The following is a 22432-nucleotide window of genomic DNA, read 5'->3' as shown; positions in this document are numbered from 1 at the left end:
AGGGCCGCGGGCTCGGCAGCGCCGCGAGCGCCGGGTCGGGAGCAGAAGCGCCCCCCCCCCCCCCCCCCACCTCCGCCACCCCAGCTCATCGCTGCCCATGCATCTGGCTTCTTGGGCTTCGGATTAATGTGGATCTTCCACACAAACGATTTACGGATGAAATAAAAGCCCCGTAGAGCAACACTTCCTTTCAAGTTCTCGAGACGCTTCTACATCTTTCTGGGTAGTCGGTGGCCGGCGTGGGGGCGGGGTAGGGACCGGGGCGGGCGGGCCGGGAGGGCGCAGAGAGCGGGGAGTGGGGGGTAAGTGCTTTGCGATCTCACCAAGCTCCTCCGAAATGCCAGTCCACTGTCGCTGCGACAATGTTTCAGGGTGTCGGGGCCTCGTCCCTCCTGGCATGTGTCTGAGACGGAGCTGTCTGTCTAACCTCGGCCCGGACGCGCCCTGCCGGGGGGAGCGGGGGTAGGTGGGGAGAGGGTGGGGGCGGAGGGGGGCCCGGGGTGGAGTTAGTCGCTGGCCTATTTTCATATTCATTAGAACTGGGAGGTTGCCCGAGGAGCCCAGCTGAGTTTCAAGATATAAAAGCAACTTCGGGTGCCCCCTTTGCAGCCGGGACGGATTAAAGGGCTGGGAGCGGGGCAGCTCCCGGCGCCGCAGCGCTCGCTTCCCCTTCCCTCCTCTCGGCCCTCCCTCCTCCCGCCCGCCCCTTCCCTCCCCCAGCGCTCTCCGGCCTCCGCGCCCCGGGAGCTCCGCGACAGCTACCGGGACCATGGAGTTTCTGAGCGAGAAGTTTGCCCTCAAGAGCCCGCAGAGTAAAAACAGTGACTTTTACATGGGCGCGGGAGGCGCGTTGGAGCATGTGATGGAGACGCTGGACAATGAGTCCTTTTACAGCAAAGCCGCGGCGGGCAAATGCGTGCAGGCCTTCGGGCCCCTGCCCCGCGCCGAGCATCACGTGCGCCTGGAGAGGACCTCGCCCTGTCAGGACGGCAGCGGTGAGTCGGCAGCCCCGGCCCCAGCCCCAGCCCCGGCCCCAGCCCCAGCCCCAGCCCCAGCCCCAGCCCCAGTCGCGGTAGCCCGTCTGCGAACCCGAAGTTCGGGGACCCGGCGGGACAGGCGGGCAGTGAAGGAGGAAGGAAAGGGAAGCGGGAGCGAGAAGCCGGAGGGCGGAGGGAGGCAGAGACACGGTGCGGTACCGGGAAGCGGTGTTTGGCTGCGAGGGCATCGGGAGGACTCGGCGCTGCGGTGCCGCCCGGCTCCCCTTTGCCTGCGCAGCGCCGTCCCCGGCGGGCCCCGGGTTCTCTCTGCCCAGGTCCGGGCGTAAACTGATAGGGCGGTAAATAAAGCGTAATTGAGTCAAGACAGCGCGCTTCCTCTGCTAGCCCGCCCGCCGCCCGGCCCCGGGAGCTGAAATCCATCACAGCTCCTCGGAGGATGTCACTGTCGTCACGAATAAGAACACTCTGAACTCCTTCAGATGAAAAACCTTTAAAAAAAAAATTCCCCCCCAAGACCTAGCGGTATCTTTCTGTGTGAGGCTGGAGAGTTGCTAGGTTAGCTTGGGCGAATTTGCAATTTCTGCTGCTTTGGGTTTGCAGGACAACACACATTTTTGAGCAACAGTCACTTTAAGTAGCTTCGGGCAAAGGACCCCCGGTACAATCACTCACTCCGGAATGCTGCATTCTGTGTGCAGTTTTCTGACTCCACATTAGAAGTCACCTCAGAAGCGTTCGGAATGCTTCTGGGTGAAATCTTCAGCTTGGAGTGGGCAAGTATCTCCAAGTCAAAATGTTATCAAAACAAACCATCTTTCTATCTTGTAACCCAATACAAACCTATTTTTTCTCAGATCGCGACAGCTCAATCACGTTTACAATTCCAAGAGGACTTCTCCTTATCATTGTGTATATTCCACAGTTAAGCTGTAAGGAGCGGGTTGCTTTAAAATAACAAACGAATTAAGTGTGAAATATTTACAACAAGCCTCCTGCCCCCTGTGTTAATGGAGGTTGAAGATCTGGCAAGCACCGGCTCATAGTAGCTCCTTTTCTAAATACTTTGCACACAGTACATATTTTATTCAATGTTGCAAGTTACTTTTGACTTGCAACGTTAAACCAAAAAAAAAAAAAAAAAAGAAAAAAAAAAAAAAAGGCCAAAGCGATAGAGAAAATCAGTTAATCGTTTCAGTCATTTATTTAGAAAGACGCATCAATTAATTTTTATTTTTTTAATACACTAAATGTTTGGCTTTCTGGGTGTATTTTCAGACTGCAGTATCTTTAGATTTTTGGAATTCTTAGGTACCTACGTAAGAATGGACAGGATTTTGTGTTTAAATGGTTCTGTAATGCCCTGTGCTGACTGCTGGATAGAACTCAATCATAATATTTTAAATTGTCGGGAATCCAAAATAAGAAGAGAAATAGGTGGTTTTGATACTTTATCAGCTTTTAAATGAACATCACACTACTAGGACTAGTTTTAATATGAAAGAAGTAAGGTGTACCTAGGCAGTAGTCCGCTCCGTTTAGGAAAGTTCTGTCTTTCTCCTGAGATGCCCTTACGTTCAGGACTGCTTCCCCTCCCCCTGTCCCTAATTACCGCACTTCCCCACTTAACTCTGTCCACAGAGACAAAACCGAATTGTTAACCAGTCATGGCTCTTCTTTATATTTAGGTTCACATCACATCTTCTTTTGCACAAAAGTTATTTGGCATTTCAATTATATGGGTATTAAAGTTCAATATATTGGTATAATGATTAAAGCAGTTGTAAAAATAAATTGTGAGAGATCGTTTAAATACAGACAAAAGCAAAAAAAAATTCTGACAGTTCATTGGAAATTATTGTTCTGGCTGGGTTGACTTTACTTTTCAAAAAATGCCTCCCATTTTATTATGTGCATTAATTGCATGTGTGTGTGTGTGTGTGTGTGTGTGTGTGTGTGTGTGGCACCACATGATACATTTTTTGTTTTATATCATATCCCAAGCATGAAACCAAGTCTGGAGGAAATAACTGAAATTAAAACATCCCTAAACAAAATGCTAGCTGTAATTCTTTGTAATCTTCTAATAGATGTTTTAATTGCTATGTTTTATTAGAGGAAAAAATAAAGCTTTCTACTTTAAAACATATTTTATGAGTTTAAGAATAAATATGACATATTTAGCAAGAACTGTAAACAAATTTATAAGCTGAAGAAGTCTACTTCAGCTTTCTATAGTAAACACTTTCAGAAACTAATATAAAAATAATTTTTAAAAGTTTAGATCACTTTTTGAAAAAAATTAAAATGCAGACATGAATATACAGTTGAAATATTAAAAATATAGTAGAAATAATACCATGTGGGAAATCTACAGCTTTTGTGTGGAGGAGGAAGATAACTTTTGGGAAGAGTTTGGATTTTGGTTTACAGATATTTAAATTGAAGTATCTTTCTTGGGCCATGTAAGTAGCTTAATTTTGTCTGCTGTGAATAAATATATGACTTCTATTAAATTTGATTCAGTTTTCAAAAATTATGCTCACTTAGGCTTTTTTAAAAATCTAGAGAACTTTTAATTTGACTGCCTTAATTTGATTATAGATTATGTGCATAAACATTGCATTAGTCTTGTAGAACTATGAATTTGGGCAAATTATATGAGTTCCATGTACACATTTTAAAATGGCTTTAAACCTGCCCAAAGTGGATTAATACTTGTACCTAATGTGATGATTGAATTAACACTGGCACAATAAATCACTAGCAGACCATTTTCCTGATGCTCTAAATTACAACTGAAGTCCTTCATCTAAATGCTTCACAATGTTGAGAACTGTTGTTTCCCCTGGTTACAGTGAACTATGGGATCACTAAAGTAGAAGGACAGCCACTTCACACTGAACTAAATAGAGCTATGGACAACTGTAACAGTCTCCGGATGTCTCCCGTGAAAGGGATGCCAGAGAAGGGAGAACTGGATGAACTTGGGGATAAATGTGACAGCAATGTATCCAGCAGTAAGAAGCGGAGACACCGAACCACCTTCACCAGCTTGCAGCTGGAGGAGCTGGAGAAGGTCTTTCAGAAAACTCATTACCCAGATGTGTACGTCAGAGAACAGCTTGCTCTGAGGACAGAGCTCACTGAGGCCAGGGTCCAGGTAGGAGCCACAGGATGGCCTTGGGTGGGTGCCGGTGGGTGTGGGTCGGTAGTGTTAGAATAATTCAATAGTTGCATTTGCCACAAAGGAACTATTCAAAGATGTAGAACAATGTTATGCATGTAGGTCTACTAAAATTTCTTTATACTTGCAAAGAATTTAACAACTAACATAAAACCATAAAAAAGAATACTCGAGTTATATAGGCATAAAACCATCAATTATTTAAAGAACTGAATATCTTAATATACTGCTGATTTCAAAAATTAATTTTAAAAGGCAGATAGAATCATAGTTATTCACTTATTAATGCATGTGTTTTATTTTGTTTTTCTATTTTGTCAGCTATTGAGTTTTGCTTTAAGGTTATACACTAGGTATTGATATTTGTATAATGGCCTATAAATCTATACTTTTATTGAAGTTAAGGTAATAATAAGACAAAGATAAAAAGAAACAATCCCATAAATTTCCAATTGTTATGTAAAGCAAATCTATTTTTATTATACATAATTAAAGAAAGATCATAAAACTCATTTTTAATTTTATCACCTTAGTAGTTGCCAGTGATGTCATTCCATTCAATATTTTAAATATAGACAACTTATATGGTTTTTGCAGAGGCAATAGGAATAATGATCATAAAGTAATTTAAAAATATGTACTGAATTATAAGTTGTATTCAGATGATCAAAATTGGATGATTTAATATACTATATTTTTAATCATTTGAAAAGGAAAAATTATATTGGATAAAATTCTACCTCTTAGACATCTTTTATTTTTATTAGAGTAGATATTCTTACACTACATTTTATTAGGTTCCAAATAACAATCATTTGGGAGAATGACCTTTTACTTTGGCATGCTTTTATTACTCTAAATAGGAAACTATTGAATTTTGCAGTTCCCATAAACTACAGAATAAATGAATGAGTGAACACTTTTGTGCATAGTGGAGTAATAGTATTTATTCTGAAGATTAAGCCATCGTTAAGGCCTTTACTTCATTAAACACAACATCTGGTGGTGCAGGGGTAACAAGCAGCAGGTTTTGTTCTTTAGTTGTGGAAGCAAATGGTTACTTTATCTTAGTTCAGGAAGTAGGTATATAGAAAGTTGATGCTAATGAAAAGTTTTAGAATTGTCAAGTGTTAGCACAAGCCCGCATGTGTTCTTTTTTCCTGGTCTCCGCATATTTAAATTAGTTATACTTATAAGCATAGAAAAATGTGTTTGCATACAGAGGGATCAGCTGTGTACAATGCATATTTCTCCCTTAACATTTCATCAAATCCTGATTCACTTTTTGTCTAAGAACATGCACAGAGAGCCAGCCTGAACCTAATTTACTCGGGTTGTTTTCTTTCCTGCTTTTCACATCAGAGTGGTTATTGGCATCCATTTTAAGGAGATTGTCAAGGTCTTTTCTTAGTGAAAAAACAAAACAAAAAACACACACCTTACTACTAAATTCCCTTAGTATGCTCTTGGTGGCTATCTGTGGAGACAGCAAGGAATTATGTTTTGTTTGGTTTGGTTGTTGATGTTGTCTTGCGTCTGGGCATAATGGATAACACACATTGGCCAGCAGTGTTCTAAGAAACCACACTGAACAGGTAACTCCCTTTGCCTTGTTTTAATTGCTGAAAACTCTTCTGAAATGCCATCTTAACTCTTCAATATATGTTTACATATTAAACTGAGTATTCAAATGTTTTAATAAGTGTGTTTATAATTGAATTTGCAAATGAATAAAACTTTCGAGTAATTTTAGTAAAAGGATTTTTACAATTTGCATTTTTATATTTGATTTCCAGCTTCTTTCCTAAATATTTTATATTCTGAACATACTTCTGTAAAGACTAAAGAGTTCCTGGAAGCTGCTTGTGTCATGTTTAATAAAAAACATCAATTTATACATATTGAAGATGCTTTTCTATATCTCCCTTTAATACATGAAAATATTAAAATGAAAATTCTGGAGAGTGATAAGTATGAATTAGTGAATATTTAACCCTCTGTGGAAAACGGTTGTTGTGATAAACATTGTTAGTATGAGAGTGTAGTGACCCTGTAGAGGTCCCACTAACTCACAGACTTTCTTCACACTTGGTTATATCTGCTCCATTTCTTTTATTATTTATTACCTGTAAGTCATTTAAATTGGAGAATAATTTTTATGATGGCTGAATATTTTCTATAAGAGAAGATAAATGTTATGATGTAATAAACACATTTGTTTATTTAAAACCATAATTGTACTTCAGATGGTTCCATTTTACCTTTTGTCTCTATCATGCTCAGTATTATATCTAATCTTAATATTTTATGTTTCTATATAATAATGATATTTCTGCTGATGCCATATATTTTTAGATTAAGTCTTTATGTTTAAATTTTTTCTAAGAGTATCTAAGTATGGATATAATCAAGAAAAGTCTTCACTTTATGAAATGCTTTAAAGATAATTGTTTTTGATAGACCCAGATATTCATTTGGTTATAAATTGGCTGGGTTAATGTCATGAAAAAACAGAGGCTCAAACATATTAAATAAATGTTTTTAAAGTATTTTGTCTTTTTATGTTAATTTATAGTGCCTCATGGTTATAGCACTTATATCAAGGTAAAATAGAATGTAAAATTTGTGGATTTTTTTCTGATAAAAATTATTTTATTAGTAATTTTATTGACCTGATTTACCTTTCTGATTTGAATTATTTTAACATCACATTTATATTATCAAGTATTCTTTAGCTAAAATTCTACTTCTTTGAAAAATTAGGTTTGGTTTCAAAATCGAAGGGCCAAGTGGAGGAAAAGAGAACGTTATGGCCAAATACAACAAGCTAAAAGCCATTTTGCTGCCACCTATGATATATCAGTTTTGCCCAGGACTGACAGCTATCCTCAGGTATGATAAACTGTGTGGAATACTGATCAAGAAAAATACATGCGGTGTGTATATTATTAAAAGAGCTAGTATAGACTTTATTATATCTAAGATAAAGGTTAGGAATGAGAATTTTAAACTCTAGAGGACTTTTTTCATGTTTGTTAAATTTTTATTTTACTAAAATATTTATTTTGTTACTATTTTTTCCCCCCAGAGCCATTCATTTAACAATATTTCAGGGTCTCTTCCTTGTTATACAATGCAACACCTGAAGTAGCATCATTCAATTGTCTACGTCTGCTAATTACTCTGCATTTTAATTATTCAAAATCACTTCCCTTATTTCAAAAAATATATTGAATATTGTTTGGCATGCTATCTCTGTAGATAATGTTTCATGAGTCAGTCCTATACAACCTAGTGTCAAATGTAGTATATGAAGCCTGCATTCCATTAAAATAATCTCTTTTCCTATGTTGTCTGTTTAGCTTTGAAGTTGGTCCTTCTTTGAAGGAAACATTTAGTCCTTTGCTTCTTAACATGCATGTAGAATTAAGACTGAATATAATTTAAAAATTTTTTATCATGTGAAAAAACACTTCCCTTTATAATGGGAGCTCTCATTTCAAAGACTAGAAATTATTTTTTCTTCTAATTTTTTAATTTAGGTTTTTTTTCTTATCCATACTTTGTAATGCATGTAAGTAAAAAATATTCTTGCCTTTCTAAATGAGAATTACTTTTTCCTAACACTGAATTATTCAGAACTGTATTTGGTGCATGATTGACACATAGTATAAGGAATAAGCCATCTGTTATTTACTTCCTTTTTGTTTAATGATATGCACTGTAAGAGACCACTTAGATAACAAATATGTAACATGTATGTTGGTGGAATACCTTGACAGTCCAGTAACGAAATCGTCACAGCCCCAAACTTACTTAAGGTATTCATTTTCTTCAACTATAAATTCATACCCTTTTAGTATGAATTCAGTCCTCTATTTTTCTGCTATCCTTATGTTCTGATGCCCTTTTTTGACCCTTAGTAACCTATCTTGAGACCTTCACTCCTCCAGTAAATTCAGCAAATGTATTCAGGTAATATTATATATGAACAAGAGCCTTAGAAATCATTTTATTCTGCTTCTTCATTTTAGAAGTTAGGAAAGCAGACCCAGGTGAGTTAAGGAATTGGTCTGTGATCACACAAGTAGTTTCTTATGGGCCAGTCTCTAAGGGGAGGCTATGGCTCAGCCTTGTACTGCAGTTTGCTAGTAACTTTTGACTAAATGCCACACCTGCCATGAGAAGAATTGTGTTTTCTCTTACTTTTAAAAATGTGTCTTAAAGCAGGTCCCTTATATTTTTCTTCTGTCTAAAAGCATGTATACACTCCTGGTTACTTATCATCATAAGGCTAAGGAAATGTTATGCACCAAATAGTTTTGAGTGTCCTGGTTGAGTTTTAAGCAGAGTGCTAGGCGGCTCTTTCCCCTCTACGCTACCAGCTCCCTGAGAATAGGCACTGCAGTGTTCTCCTAGTTGTGAATGTGACTACAGCCCTTACTCTCCGAGGCACTCTTTTAAGCAGGTTGTATATATTAACTCATTCAATCCTCACAGCAGCCTTATGTGGTATGCATTATTATTTATCCCCATGTTTCATGTGAGGAAACTGAGGCACAGAGAGGTGAGGTATATACTCACTTCCACTGGTGCTGAAGCCCTGATTTGACCAGAGGCATTCTGGCTCCCAATGGAAAGATCTTAACTCTCAATACAGACTGTCTCAGCAAATATGTTTAAATGATTGAAGGGTTAGCAAATTAATACCAAAGGAGGATACAGCTTAAGTTGTTTATTCGAATTTGCACTTTAGTTTAGGGGAGCAGCGAATGTGCTCACAACCAGTGAAATAACAATAAAAAATAATAGACATAGCATATATTTTATATAATTTTGAACTATTAGAGGTGATAGTTGACTATGAGGACTTTAGAAATAAGTCACATGTTAGGAACTCTTTTCAAATGGACTTTAAACAGTCTGATAAGTTTATTCCACAACACTCAATTATATATTTTTCATACCTTATTATTTCAATTGTCATTCCTTTTCTTGTAAAGCCCATTTTTTACTTTGTTCCTTGCTGTTGGTTGCATTATCTCTAACTCCCCTTTCGTCTTCAGTGTAGCCTAAAGCATTAATTATAGTGCCTGGCACCAATTAACCTTTTTATAGTGGCTTAATATTACTTAATATACTCTGACTAGATGCCCTTTTTCCTAGGATTATCATGCCATTATGTTATTATGCTGCACAGCTTTAGGTATTATCATTTAGCAGAATGAGGCAACCTAGCAGCTCAAGCAGGAAAGAAAATGGTACAAATTATACATTTGAGTCTTTTGCACTCTAGCAAAGGCGTAATTTAAAATTTCCCCTCACAAGTCATGGGAATTTCACACTAATTCTCCCTGTGGCTTCTCCATACTGTGTGTACATTGGTGATACCACCTCATAATTTAAGTATGGAAGCACGGAGATCAGATGTTGAAGTTATTTTGACAGTGCAACTTGTCAACAATAACTAAAATCAATGCTGTAGCATCCGTAGTGCTTTTCTTCACTGGTAAGTCATATACTGTTTGCTTGCCAGAAATTCTGAAATGAAGTGTCTTCCACTCCCCCACTGTAAGGGGAAATTTTGTTTTAACTTTAAAATATGGAGTTCACTTTTTAGTTTGTTTGAAAAAGAATTATGACAGTACCACGTCTCCAAGCTTCAGCCTAAAGGAAACTTTTTTTTTTTTTTCAATCTTGTGGCTTGAAAATAGAAATGTATAATGGGAAAAATAGAAACCGAAATAGAACGCAACAGCTCGGTGCAATAAAACTTTGAATTTGGTTACTGTTACTAATTATAGAAAAAAGTTATTAATTATAAAAACAGTTGGAAACTAGAAAATGTTGGAGGCAGGACAGAAACAAAGAATTAGCAATTTGGCAGGAAAGCACAGGCATACACAGAGAGACACGGAAAGCAGAGATGGCTTAGAAAGATCTTCTCGAGCCGGCCCAGTGTGGGTACTGATCTTACTTAGCATAAAGGTCCATAGATAACATGTAATATGATTACTTATGAATACTAATTATATTTTCTAACGTGTTCTAACTACTTTGTTTTCACTGGTCTTCATTGCACTATGGTAACAGCAGCCATAACAGTAAAAGAAAGTAACTGCCAGCTGAGGGCTTATTTCAGCCTGACTTTCTTCCTACAGCCAGTAATCACTGAATCAGAACCCAGGATCTCTGAGTGGGAGTCCAGGGTGCCTTAGGTAACATTATCTCTATAATGCATCATTGAGCAATGAAGTAGTTAAGCTTTGACCCTAAAACATTCAATTAATTACCTTGGGAAGCAAAAATACTTCTATTTCTAAATGTATAAAATAAGGACATAAAGCATTAAAAATGTAGACACTGTTAGACTGTTTTCATATATTATATTTCTTTAGCTCACTCATATTTGATAGCAAACAAATAATAAGAAAGTGAGTGGTGTGATATCGGTAGTAAAATGATTTAATGTAGTACTGAAATAGCATTTAAAAAAACACACACACTTTAGCTCACAATATTAGATGCCATTCAACAACTGTATGATTTAGGTAAGTTAAACTACTTGATGTTCTCCAAAACATGATATTTTAAAAAACTGTTTCATTGCTTGTGCTGAATTTGTCCCCTCTCTCTTGAATTCCCTTCCCCTCACCTAACCCCTTTTCCTCCATGAAACCTTTTCCCAGTCCTCCTTTAATCAGCACATCACTTTCTCCACTGACTGTGATGGGCTGTATGCAGTGTCTGCCTGCCAGTTTACTATTAAAGTTTCTTAAAAGATGACTCAATTCTTACCTTTGTATCACCACAGTATTAAGCAAATTATACAGGGATGGATAAAAATGGGTTTACACTTGTAATACAAATAAATAATAATTAATAAATAATAATACAAAGAACAAACTCATTCACATACAAATGTAAACATTTGCCTCCCCATGTATATATACTGAATAGATGTGAACAAAGTATTGATTCACTTCAAAATTTTTTCAGGAGTACATTATAAACCTAAAAGTAATCAATTTCCAGTACCACAGTTGATTTCTGAATCTCTGCTATTAACCAATTCTGTGGTCTTTAAGCATTTAGGTTTTCCTTTTTTATCTCAATTTCCTCCTCTGCTAAAAGGAATAGACTAGAAAGATTTTGCTGAAACCTTTCCAATAAATATAGTATGTGTGGTACTGTTGTATGCATGGGGGTTGTACAGATGAGCCAGACAAACTCTCCTTCTTTGTGGACAAATTAAGAACTAGGTGACTCATTTTTATATGGAATCTAATGAACAAAATAAACTGATGAACGAAATAGAAACAGAGGTATGGATACATGGAGCAGACTGACAGCTGTCAGAGCAGAGGAGGACTGGATGAAAGAAGGTGAAGGGATTAGCTAAAGAATATATACTAGTATATGCACACCCCATAAGCACAGACTACAGTGTGGTGATGGCCAGAGGGGAGGGGGGCGGGGACAGGGTGGAGGTGAGCAAAGAGGGTGATAGTGTCAACAATAAAAATAATGATATTCCCAAAAAAGAACTAGGTGATATTTGTACCAAATTCTGCAAATGCTTCTTGATGCAAATTAGACCCAGCAACCAAAAATACCTTTGCCCTTCAATTGAAAATGCATGAAAGCATCTATCAATAGTAGATTGTAATTTGTTTGTAATTTTCAAAACCAAAGCATTTAAAAAATTATTTTGGTGAAGAAAATATTTAAAGTATAAAAATTTCTGGAAGATTATAACTAGCCTTCATTCTTACAAGGAACCCTAATTTTATGTCCTTAGATTTGCTTTGGATTATATTAACTTGATCATTTACTAGTGGGGCAACTTTTGATAAGTCTCTTTACTTCCTTAATTTTCAGATTCTTTGTAAAATGGAAGCATTGTTAGTGCTAGAGTTGGTCGTCATGGTAGTATAGATGCTGATGACCATCATCATAAAGCTTTTTCTTTTATTGCGAGGAGTAAGTTGATTTCTAAACAGCCTACTGAGCTACTGGTAAATCCTGAGACTTGAGGAGGGCCAGGTTTGAAGGTATGACTATGGGCCTCACAGTCAGGGAGTGGTGACTTTAAATCCTGTCTATGCCCTCTTAATATGTTTTGGAGCTTTCTCCAAATAAATTAACTTCAAGGAATGTTTCTCCTCATTCATAAGACAGGGATAAAGTTCATATAATCTTTGAAAAGATTAAACATAACAATGTATGCAAATTACTTAGGAGATTGGCTAGTACATAATGAGTGCTCAATAAATAGTAACCATTCTATAATAGCCATTAGTTATTATTTTTTCCTACAATAGAGAGGAAAAGTAACTGTTTTGAATGTTCTCTTATGTTGTATGTTGTAGCATTTAAACTAATTCAATCTGTGAGCAAATTTACTATTTAGGGATCTAGGAGAAGACCAAATTCAGTTTAATATAATTTCTTCTTTAAATTAAGATAACTAAGTCTGGTAACTTTAGGAAAGTTTGAGCATATTCTTCTTCTTCCAAAATATTTTCATCAAAAATTTCAAAGAAGGCATGCAAGTTTTTCCCAAGAAAAATTTTAATGAGGTTTTTGAAATAACAAAAAACAAAACAAAACAAAAAAATAAAAGGAAATAATAAAGCAATAAAATAGCCATTGTGAGGATATTGTTCACCCTATCCTCTTTTATCACCATTTTCTGTACTAATTTTAAAGTTTACATTTACTTAAGCTAAATAAGGAATAAGGAACTTCCCTCCTTAAACAACTGTGATGTAGCAATTTGGTATCTGGATCAGTTTTTAACCTTTGGAGAAAGTCTCACAATTTTATCACTGTTATTTCTATATTTTCCAAATATTTAAATGTGCTCACAGTAAGCTTTGAAAAAATGTTAGTAATATAGTTCTACTTGATGTGTGATATAATGAATAGTCTCATATATATGAAACAACCAGCACAATGGTTATGTAATTACACAGTGAAACTCCCTTTATGAATGGAGGGACAAAAATGCTAACATCATTAGGTCCACAAGTCTTATTGATATTGTACAATTTCTCACTGATTAAAAGCACAAATATTTAAAATCATACAAGGAATATGATATGATAGTCTATTACTCAAACAAATATAATTTTTATAATTGATAAAGTTGCTTTAATTAAATATATGCAAGTTTTATATAAATATGCATAAACAATATTTCATATAGAGGCATATATATATTCAAAGTAAATTATATGTAGCGTGAAGCAGATTTTGTCAATATCAATTTGCTGAAGATGCAGCTAGACACAAATGGTGAATAACTCTTATTTTGTTGAAAATATATATAGTTTAAAGGGATAAAGAATGTCCTCCAAGAAGTAATGTGCATTCATGTTTTAGATTATGAAAATAGATTTAGTTCTTTAAAATATTTAATATTCATGTTTACTGTGATTTAATGACATACCAATAATTATAACTTAGCTAATTTTTTTGGTTGTTGTTACTTTTAATAGGTGGCCACTGTTAAAGCATTAAATTTAACTGAATTGGTCATAAGTATTATATATATATTTCTTTAATTTTTTCCAATTATACTTGACATTCAATAATATTTTGTATTAGTTTCAGATGTACAGTATTTTACATATTAAGAGGGAAAAGTAAATAAAAAATTGAGTAGATTACCAAAATAAATAAGAAGAAATGTAAAAATAGATTTTGAAGAGTGCCAATGTTTCTTATACACATGAAAACTACCTTACAGGAGAATAGAGAAGAACCAGGGGGAAATTAAGCCACGGAAGCCTGGGAAGTCTATGAGAACAGACCTGTGGGTTAAAACTTGCAGTTCACACTATTATTGTTAGTCAATAACAATAAGGTTAGTGAACCTTATGAAAAACTTTAATCCAGAATTTTATCTGTACCATATTTATTAAGCCTCGTGTTTCTATGGGTTTTCTTTTCTATTCCAAATCATGAAGCATTAAAATAGAAAAGAAAATTTGCACAAACTCACACTTGATTTAAAAATCACAAAAATGAAATTTCAGTTTTGTAGTTAACACAAATACACAATATCTATAATTTATGACTTTATTCAGGATTTTAAGAATAAATTCAAAGTTCATGTTTGACATAAATTAGACATTTCTAAGATTTAAACTATTATATGAAAATGCAAGTATTTGCATATTTGATTTGTATCCTATTAATTCACAAGGAAAACTTACTTCATATTTTAATCTTTGTTTCTTATTGTTGTGGAATTAATTTTTTAAATATTCTTATTGGTTTCAGAGAGGAAGGAAGAGGGAGCGATAGAAACATCAATGATGAGAGAATCATCAATAGGCTGCCTCCTGCAGGTCCCCCCACTGGGAGCTGCAACCTCAGCATGTGCCCTGTTAGGGAATCAAACTGTTACCTCCTGGTTCATAGGTCGACTCAATCACTGAGCCATGCTGGCTGGGCGTGAACTTAATTTTAATAGGGCAATTGTGTCATCAAAAATGAATCAGGCCCTGATAAATCAGCAATGGTTATCATGCATGTATTAAAATACATGTAAGGGAATGTGAAAAAATAATTGGAAAATATATTTTTTGCTGGATAATAATAAATAAAATAGAAAATGCTAAGTACTATGATTTTATGACCTCTTTAAGTTAGTTGAGCTGAAAAGTTTTATTTTAAGGAATATAGGGTATACTTTCCTATAATTTTTTAATGATAATTACTATAAAATTTGTGAACACACCCAGAACTAAAGGAAAAGAAAAAAATGTCTTTAATGTTTCTTATATATTTGACTTGTATTTCAAATATTATTTGAATAATACAAAATTTAAACACATTTATATGATGTCATTCTGAAAGTTTCCAGACATTAACATTGCTTATGAAACTTAGTGCCTATATTTATGTACTAAGAAGAGATATATGGTTTCATTTTTCTGTAAAGCAATTTTTTCTCAGATTATTGGTCTCATATAACTGTTATATCTAACAATGACTTTTTTAAAAATGGAAAATGCATTCTTTCTTGTTCCAAATCTCTGAACATATTTGTAAGATGGAATTTTATTTTAAAAATCTAAATAGCAATCAATATTTAATATGTGATCCATTTCTGATGAATTGATTTCTAATCACTTCAGCTTAATAATACTATATGCTGAGAATATATACTTTTGGAATTTTTAAGATGTAAACGATTTCAAAAAAAGTTAATATATTAATTTTTCTTTGGCCAAATGACACCTAATAAGTAGGCACCAATGAAAGTGCAACCTCATGTTTATCTCAAGTAGTACCTCAACATGATCAATCGATCTTTTTACTGTGATTTATTCTAGTTGGGACTTTTTCCCAGATGGACAAAGCCTCAGTGTGTGTTATTCACTGGTAGCAAACTCCCTACTTAGAAAAACACTTAATTCCTTCTCCCTGCCAGCAACCTACTGATGTGGTTACTAGAAAAGTTAATGGGACCCTAAAGTTAGTCAACAGCTAAAAATATCTGCAAGTTACCAAACATATGATTCTTATTAATATTTTTCCACCCTGCATTTTAAAGAAAGTGATAGGCTAGTAAATAATGTAATAGTCTCTTAAAAAATTGAACTGCTTTTGTAAAAAGTGATGTTTATATTTTTTAAAGGGACCATATAAAAATCCGGTAAATTATATGGTGATAATGTGGTAATAAATCTATATAGTAAGTATTAAATGATAAGCAGAGTAATCGATAAATGTAAACATTCTGTCAATGATGAAAAACCAAAATCAACTTTTGTATTTTAATGCAAATAAGCTATTGCTATATTAGCATCACAAATAACTCTTTGTGAATCCCTGATTTCTGATTTTTTAAATTAACCTTTAACAGGGAAGCGTGTGGTTATTTGATGTGAGGGTAGTATGTGTGTAGTAGCATGATGTGTGCATATGGTATGTGTAATTATGTGTGTATATATGGATATTGTTGGCAGGTAGGAGCAGTCTATATATACAGAGGAGAAGTATGGTTAAATGAAATTATTTTAGTAGATAAATATTGGTTTTATAGATACTTTGAAATTAAGGAATGACTGTTAATTGTATATTTTCATGTTTATAAGTATCTCTATTAAATCCAGATTAAATCCATAAGCTGCTGTCTTCCATATAGCACTAATATTAGTATATAGAATATATAATGCTGTCATGGAACTCTTTGATGTCTTTTACACATCATGCTACTTTAAAATTAAGACAAAGACTAACAAGGTTTTTAAAAAGCATGAAAAACTACTCACTTCAATAAAATCAGCAAAGATATTTGAAATATGCACCATATTTAGCATACTAAAATTTTCTTTGTAATTTTGGTTATATAAGAATATACCTATATCAAGTTTCTAGGTGAAGGTAATTTCCATATCCATACTTTACCATATTACTTTAATTCATGACAAATATATATCCACAGTGAAGAACTCTTAACATGTGTGTATTTTGTATGTATAATATGCACGTACTATATATGAACCCTCTTCTTCCTACCTGTAGCTTTTAATTTCTTAGGATGAAAATGAATGTTAAATAAATTTGTTTTCAGTTTGGAAAGAATCAGACAAAAAATAACTTTCCTCCAAAATTCAAAGTCATGGAATAATTAAGTGTTAACTTTTTATTTGATTAGGAAAACATTAAGGGGCAAATAAATGTTCAAAGTGGTGTGTAGAAGTCAGCGGAACTTCTATTCATGCTAATGGGAGGCAGTTGGCTAAGTTCCCTGGACAGTGCTTTGAACATATCCCTAGAACTTTTAAAAACGTTGCGAAGCACATTAAAACATGGAATGTTTTAAGATTCTTCACTCCTTTTAAACACAAAGAAGAAAAAGTGTGAAGGCAGGCAGTCTTTTTCTTTTTTTTTTTCCCCAGTACACATGAAAGAAGGATATTTAATAACGTTCTTTCTGGTTTAAAGCCCTTGACTATTATACAGTTAGAGGCCGACAGAAACACCCCAAAATTTATTTGGTGCTGGGCACTGCCATTGTAGGTGTCTGTGAAATAATCCAAAAGAGTAACAATTCTATATAGAAAAAAATATGCATTCAAAATTTAACAGAAAATGTAGTATTTCTTATAACGAGTCAGAGAGTGAGATTTTTGTATGGCTTTTCTGTTGACAAATATGTATAAGCAGTTTTAGACAATATGACTTGTAGACCCAGCACATAGCTTTAGAAGGATCACTTACAGAAGAATACAATGGGTAGAGGCATGGAACAGCCATAGAATGAGACCACCTTGACAACAGATTTTGTAAATCACGAGATCAAACAACTTTGTAGTTAAATATTTCCTTAAAATATTAACAGAAGTAGATAATCTGGAACAATGATGTTACTTGCCAGGTTCCCCTATAGTGGTGTTCAGATAACTTCTAGAATATGATATTCTGTTCTCAGTGCTGGATATTGACATGGGTGAAGGGTGTTGACAACCTCCAGCATATCTGGGGAATGTGACTGGAATGAGCAGTCTGGAAACCATGCATATGAGGAATGCTTAAAGAAGAGAGACTTGCAATTGTGTAATAATGTTGTAGGATATTTGAAGGTTTTCACATGTGAGAAATACACTACCTATTCTGTATCATTTTAAGGAACAGAAATAGAAGTGATAGATAGGGGAAGACAACAGCTTGCTTTTTTATAGAGCTCTCCAAAAGGGAATGGAGTGTTTTTAAAACAGGTGAGCTTCTTGTCAACGGAAGCGAACATAACTAAAAGTGTAGGAGGGGTTTTGCATGTGGAGGGAAGCTGGATTTCCCAATCCTTGATGATTTTCAGAATTGCATGTGTGTATTATGGCCTTTATTTTAACATAGACCCCTTGAGCCACACCTTCTGTTAAATGAACCAGAATCTCCAAGAAGATGCATCTATAATACAGAATAAGTATTTCATAGAGAGGGGGGAAAAATCTACCCAGAGAAATATAGTTAGCAAGGTTTAGGTATGTAATTTTTATGATTTCTATTAAGATAATGATTGTAGTATGGTGATTCTAGAGTTCAAATTATGAAACAAAATGTAGATACATTAACATGCATTGCCCATAAAAGTTTGATTAATCTGTAAGATGGGTCAGTTCAAATTTCATGTTCTTAGAGTTTTTCAATCACTTAATAAATTTGTATTAAGGGCTTATTATGTGTTGTGTTAGGCCTGAAGATAAAGAAAGAGTCTGAGCAATCATTGAGGATTTTGCTTTCAGAGAGTAAGCCTAAGAACCCCCACAAAGTTAGGATTTTGAATAAGTAAATAAGCAATTTTAACTTATAGAGTAATTTTTACACCCTTGTAACATTCTTTATGATTTGCTGGGTTCAGATTTGATCTCCACCATTGGAGTCACTCAATCTTGGGTGAGATTCTTAAGTTCTCCATTCTATATTTTACCTTCTACTAAATGGGGATAGTAAAAGCTCACACTTTTTAGTGCATTATAATGATTAGAAGACTTAAGCCATGCTTTAAGTCTTCACAAAGCATTTAATATAATGTCTGACACATGGTAATTGATAATCATAAGCTATCATGAGCCTCATCTTGATTATCATCTGGGTGTTTAAACATCCAGAAGAAATGAAGCTTTAGAGGAAGGAAAACCTCAATTCATTGGGGATATTAATTTTGTGACTTACACATAACTTTCAATGTGAAAACCAACTAAATCCCTAAAGTCAAATGAAGACGTATCAGAAATTTTAAAAAGAGAGCAAGACATGGGTGATGTGAGGGGAGACAGAGGTCATGGAAACAGAACATATCAATAAAAAATGTGTGACACTATTGCCACCCATGCCTAATGTATCTTCCCAAATCTAACTAAAAGCATTGCTGTGGTAACTTGCTTTACCAATCTGCTCTGTTCTGAAAATATGTCTATGTTAGAAATTCTTTCACCAAAAGTAACACATTTAATTTGCCTAATCATGTCTAAATAAGAAGTTTTGATAAAAATAAAAACATTTGATTCTCATGTCTTGGAAACTGGAGAATTTCTTTTCAACTTATAAATAGTTCAATGTTAATTCTTTTAGGGAGAAAATACTTTCTTAACTTATATTCATAGATTACCTTCCTTGTCTATACCTTTCTTATTTTCCCCTTTTTACCTAATTGGTAAATATATTTCTATGCATTTAGAATATGAGCAGATGCTTTTAAAAATAAATTCTAAACATTATGTATAGATTGACAAATCCTTTAACAAACATAAAATGTAAATAATCTTTCTCTGCCACTAGTTTGCCTTTCATTTACTTTTTCAAAAGTAAGCAAGCAAGTTCACTTTCATTTCCTGAAAGCCCTTTTGTCAGACATGTGACTGTGGTTTTTTCAATGTAGCACAATGTTTGATTGAATGTCAGAGGAAAATCAACCAAATCAACTTAGAAGAGCTAGCTGGACAGGGTAATGACATCAACAGCCTCTCCTGTTGGTTTGAAATACATAATTCAGCAATCACTGGCATCAGTCATTACGTATTTTTTTAAAGTGGGATACATATCATAGAATGAGTCATAATTGAAACAACATAGACCATGACCATGTAAGGATTAATAAAATATGCATATTATTATACATATTTATAGATATATCTCATAGATTTGACATTTATAGCAGCTTACAAAATATTCATATAAAAAACTATTATTAGAATATAACTAAAATGGGCATCTTGCCAATTGTTGCAGTCCCACCTAAGAGATGAAATCAGATGTTCAGTTTGAAACTGGTTACGTGGTCTTTCCTGTGCGACAGAGTAACTTCTCTGCCAGTGTGATCTAGAAGCGTCACTAAGATATTTTCTACTTTAAATTGGTAGTAAGTTGTTTTTAAAAAGTACAATTTAAGTTTGGGTGTTGTAAGACACACCAAAGGCCAGATGTAGTAGACTGGAATCTTTGTGTAAAATAAATATAAGAAAACATTGTAATTGATAATTCTAATTATCAGGATTTTTTAAAAGAAAGCCAGATGTGATGAGTGTGTATATTGCTGCTGTGTTCTACTACAAATCTATTGCAACAATGTTGCAAAAGGCAGACAGAGTTTAAATTTCATCTCCTAAGGCTGCATGTCTGCCACACTACACCACGCAACATATCCCTTTCTGTTTTCCCTCAGCTCCTTCCATTTGTCATGATTTTCTCTGTGCTTCTTAGTAATGCATGTGATTGTTGTATTTCTATCCTCATTTAAATATCTAGTCTTAATCTACTTTCTACTGAAAATTTATATTATGCAAATTCGATTTAGGGTTTTTTTACGCGCTCACAACTTTAGAGAAATTTGTGTTTGTTGGTAATGTACTAATCGTTTTCTGTAGAGATTTTGTGATATGAAATGTGGATTTCTTGGGTGATAACCCAGTTTTCAATCATAAATATGATTTTGTTTTTTAGTAATTACATTATATTCATATATTTTTGCTAATACTTGAGTATTTGTCTCAGTTGCTTCCATTATTTGGTAATGGTCATGTTTTAGAATTCTAAATTTGTTTTACATGCCATACATCTGTTGTAACCTCACTATATCATATATGTCAAAGAATAAATGTTTAAAATATGTACTTATTTTTCATATTCACAGATCTATGTATTCAAGATGTTAGGAAATAAAAGGCAATGAAAGGTTAAACATTTTCCAAGATGAGTTTGATCAAAAATATCCACAGAGCAAACAGCTTAATGTCAGCAATGGTTTCCAACAAAAACTGCCACATTGAGTCCAACTATGGAGCGTAAAAAATGAAATTGTGTCATTTGTTTAGAAATATGAAAACTATATTTAAACTTAAAACCACCTTTTAAACCACTTTTCTAAGCACATGAATTGGTCATGAATCATGACTAAATCTTCCAGATTTCATTTTAGAAATTATGACTGTAAAAAGAATACTCAAGAGATTGACATGTTTTGAGAGTATTTTATGTGGTTAAATATGTGGGTTTCGGTGATCTATTACAGTAAAACAAATTGGAAGAATCTTTCAAATAATTATTTTTCAGTAATCACTTGACATACTCAGAATGTAATTACAGACCACCCATCAGGAGCAAACAATGAATAGCTAACAAAATTTAGCAAACACAGTGTAACGAAAGCAAGGGAACAAAAGTGAGAACGCGTAAATGTAATACTTGTTGTTTTCTATATTCCAGATTCAGAACAATTTGTGGGCAGGAAATGCGAGTGGTGGCTCTGTGGTCACGTCGTGCATGGTGCCACGTGACACTTCCTCCTGCATGACACCTTACTCTCACTCGCCTCGGACAGACTCCAGTTACACAGGGTTTTCAAACCACCAGAACCAGTTCAGCCACGTGCCCCTCAACAATTTTTTCACTGACTCTCTTCTGACGGGGGCTACCAATGGACATGCGTTTGAAACAAAGCCAGAGTTCGAGCGGCGGTCTTCCAGTATCGCAGTCCTTCGAATGAAAGCCAAGGAGCACACTGCCAATATTTCATGGGCCATGTAACATACAGTACTCTTATTTTTCTTTAAATGGAAAAGTCAAACATTCTTATTGCTCATATTTAAAGGACATCACAATAAGCTGCTGTGTGTGGAATTGCTAACGGTCAAGATATACAGTGAGACCAGCTTAAATGAATAGTTGTTATTATTTAACATGAAAATCTAAGAGTGAACATCTGAGGACTAAATAGGTTTACCATGCACCAGTCTCCACAAACTCTGTTTTAGTAGTAACTTTCTTCTATTGTACAAATCAATGAAATATGGTCATGCAATCTTCTTAAAAGAATAAATGTATTAAATAAATTCCTCTGTTATAGATTGATTTATGTTAGTTCTGCAACAACAAGAAATCCCTTGTAAAGTAATACCTGATAAAGGAAGAAATGCACTGGGGAACCTGTCAGGATACCGAAGCTGTCAGGTAAATATTGAAGCAGGGTGTTTTGGGGAGTTAAATGCCATCTCTCCCTCTCTGGCTCCAAAACAATGGGCATATCCCCTGCTGCTGAGAATTTATCTTCAGGTCTCAAAGATTTTTTTTTTTTAATCCCTAGATGGTTAGTTTCCAATCCACGCAAAAAGAACTCTTCTAAAATGACCAGCATTTGCATGAAATATTTGGGCATAGTTTCCTGAAGCCATGTGGCTAAAGGTGATAACTGAAATATTCCGGTGTGATTTAAAATATAGTCATGAGAACAGTT

At 34.9% G+C, this 22432-nt stretch overlaps 1 protein-coding gene across 1 annotated transcript; it reads left to right on the top strand.

The window, feature by feature from the left end:
- The first annotated feature begins 769 nt into the window (after window positions 1-769).
- On the top strand, window positions 770-21986 carry ALX1 (ALX homeobox 1). The gene is made up of 4 exons (XM_008143792.3): window positions 770-995; window positions 3854-4158; window positions 6946-7074; window positions 21406-21986. The coding sequence occupies exons 1-4, from the start codon at window positions 770-772 to the stop codon at window positions 21724-21726; spliced, it is 981 nt and encodes a 326-aa protein (XP_008142014.1). The 3' UTR covers window positions 21727-21986.
- Window positions 21987-22432: the final 446 nt, after the last annotated feature.

This window comes from Eptesicus fuscus, chromosome 7, assembly GCF_027574615.1.
Source record: "Eptesicus fuscus isolate TK198812 chromosome 7, DD_ASM_mEF_20220401, whole genome shotgun sequence".
NCBI lineage: Eukaryota > Metazoa > Chordata > Mammalia > Chiroptera > Vespertilionidae > Eptesicus > Eptesicus fuscus.
The sequence above is the reverse complement of the archived record's forward strand: the minus strand, read 5'-3'. Positions and strand labels throughout refer to the sequence as shown.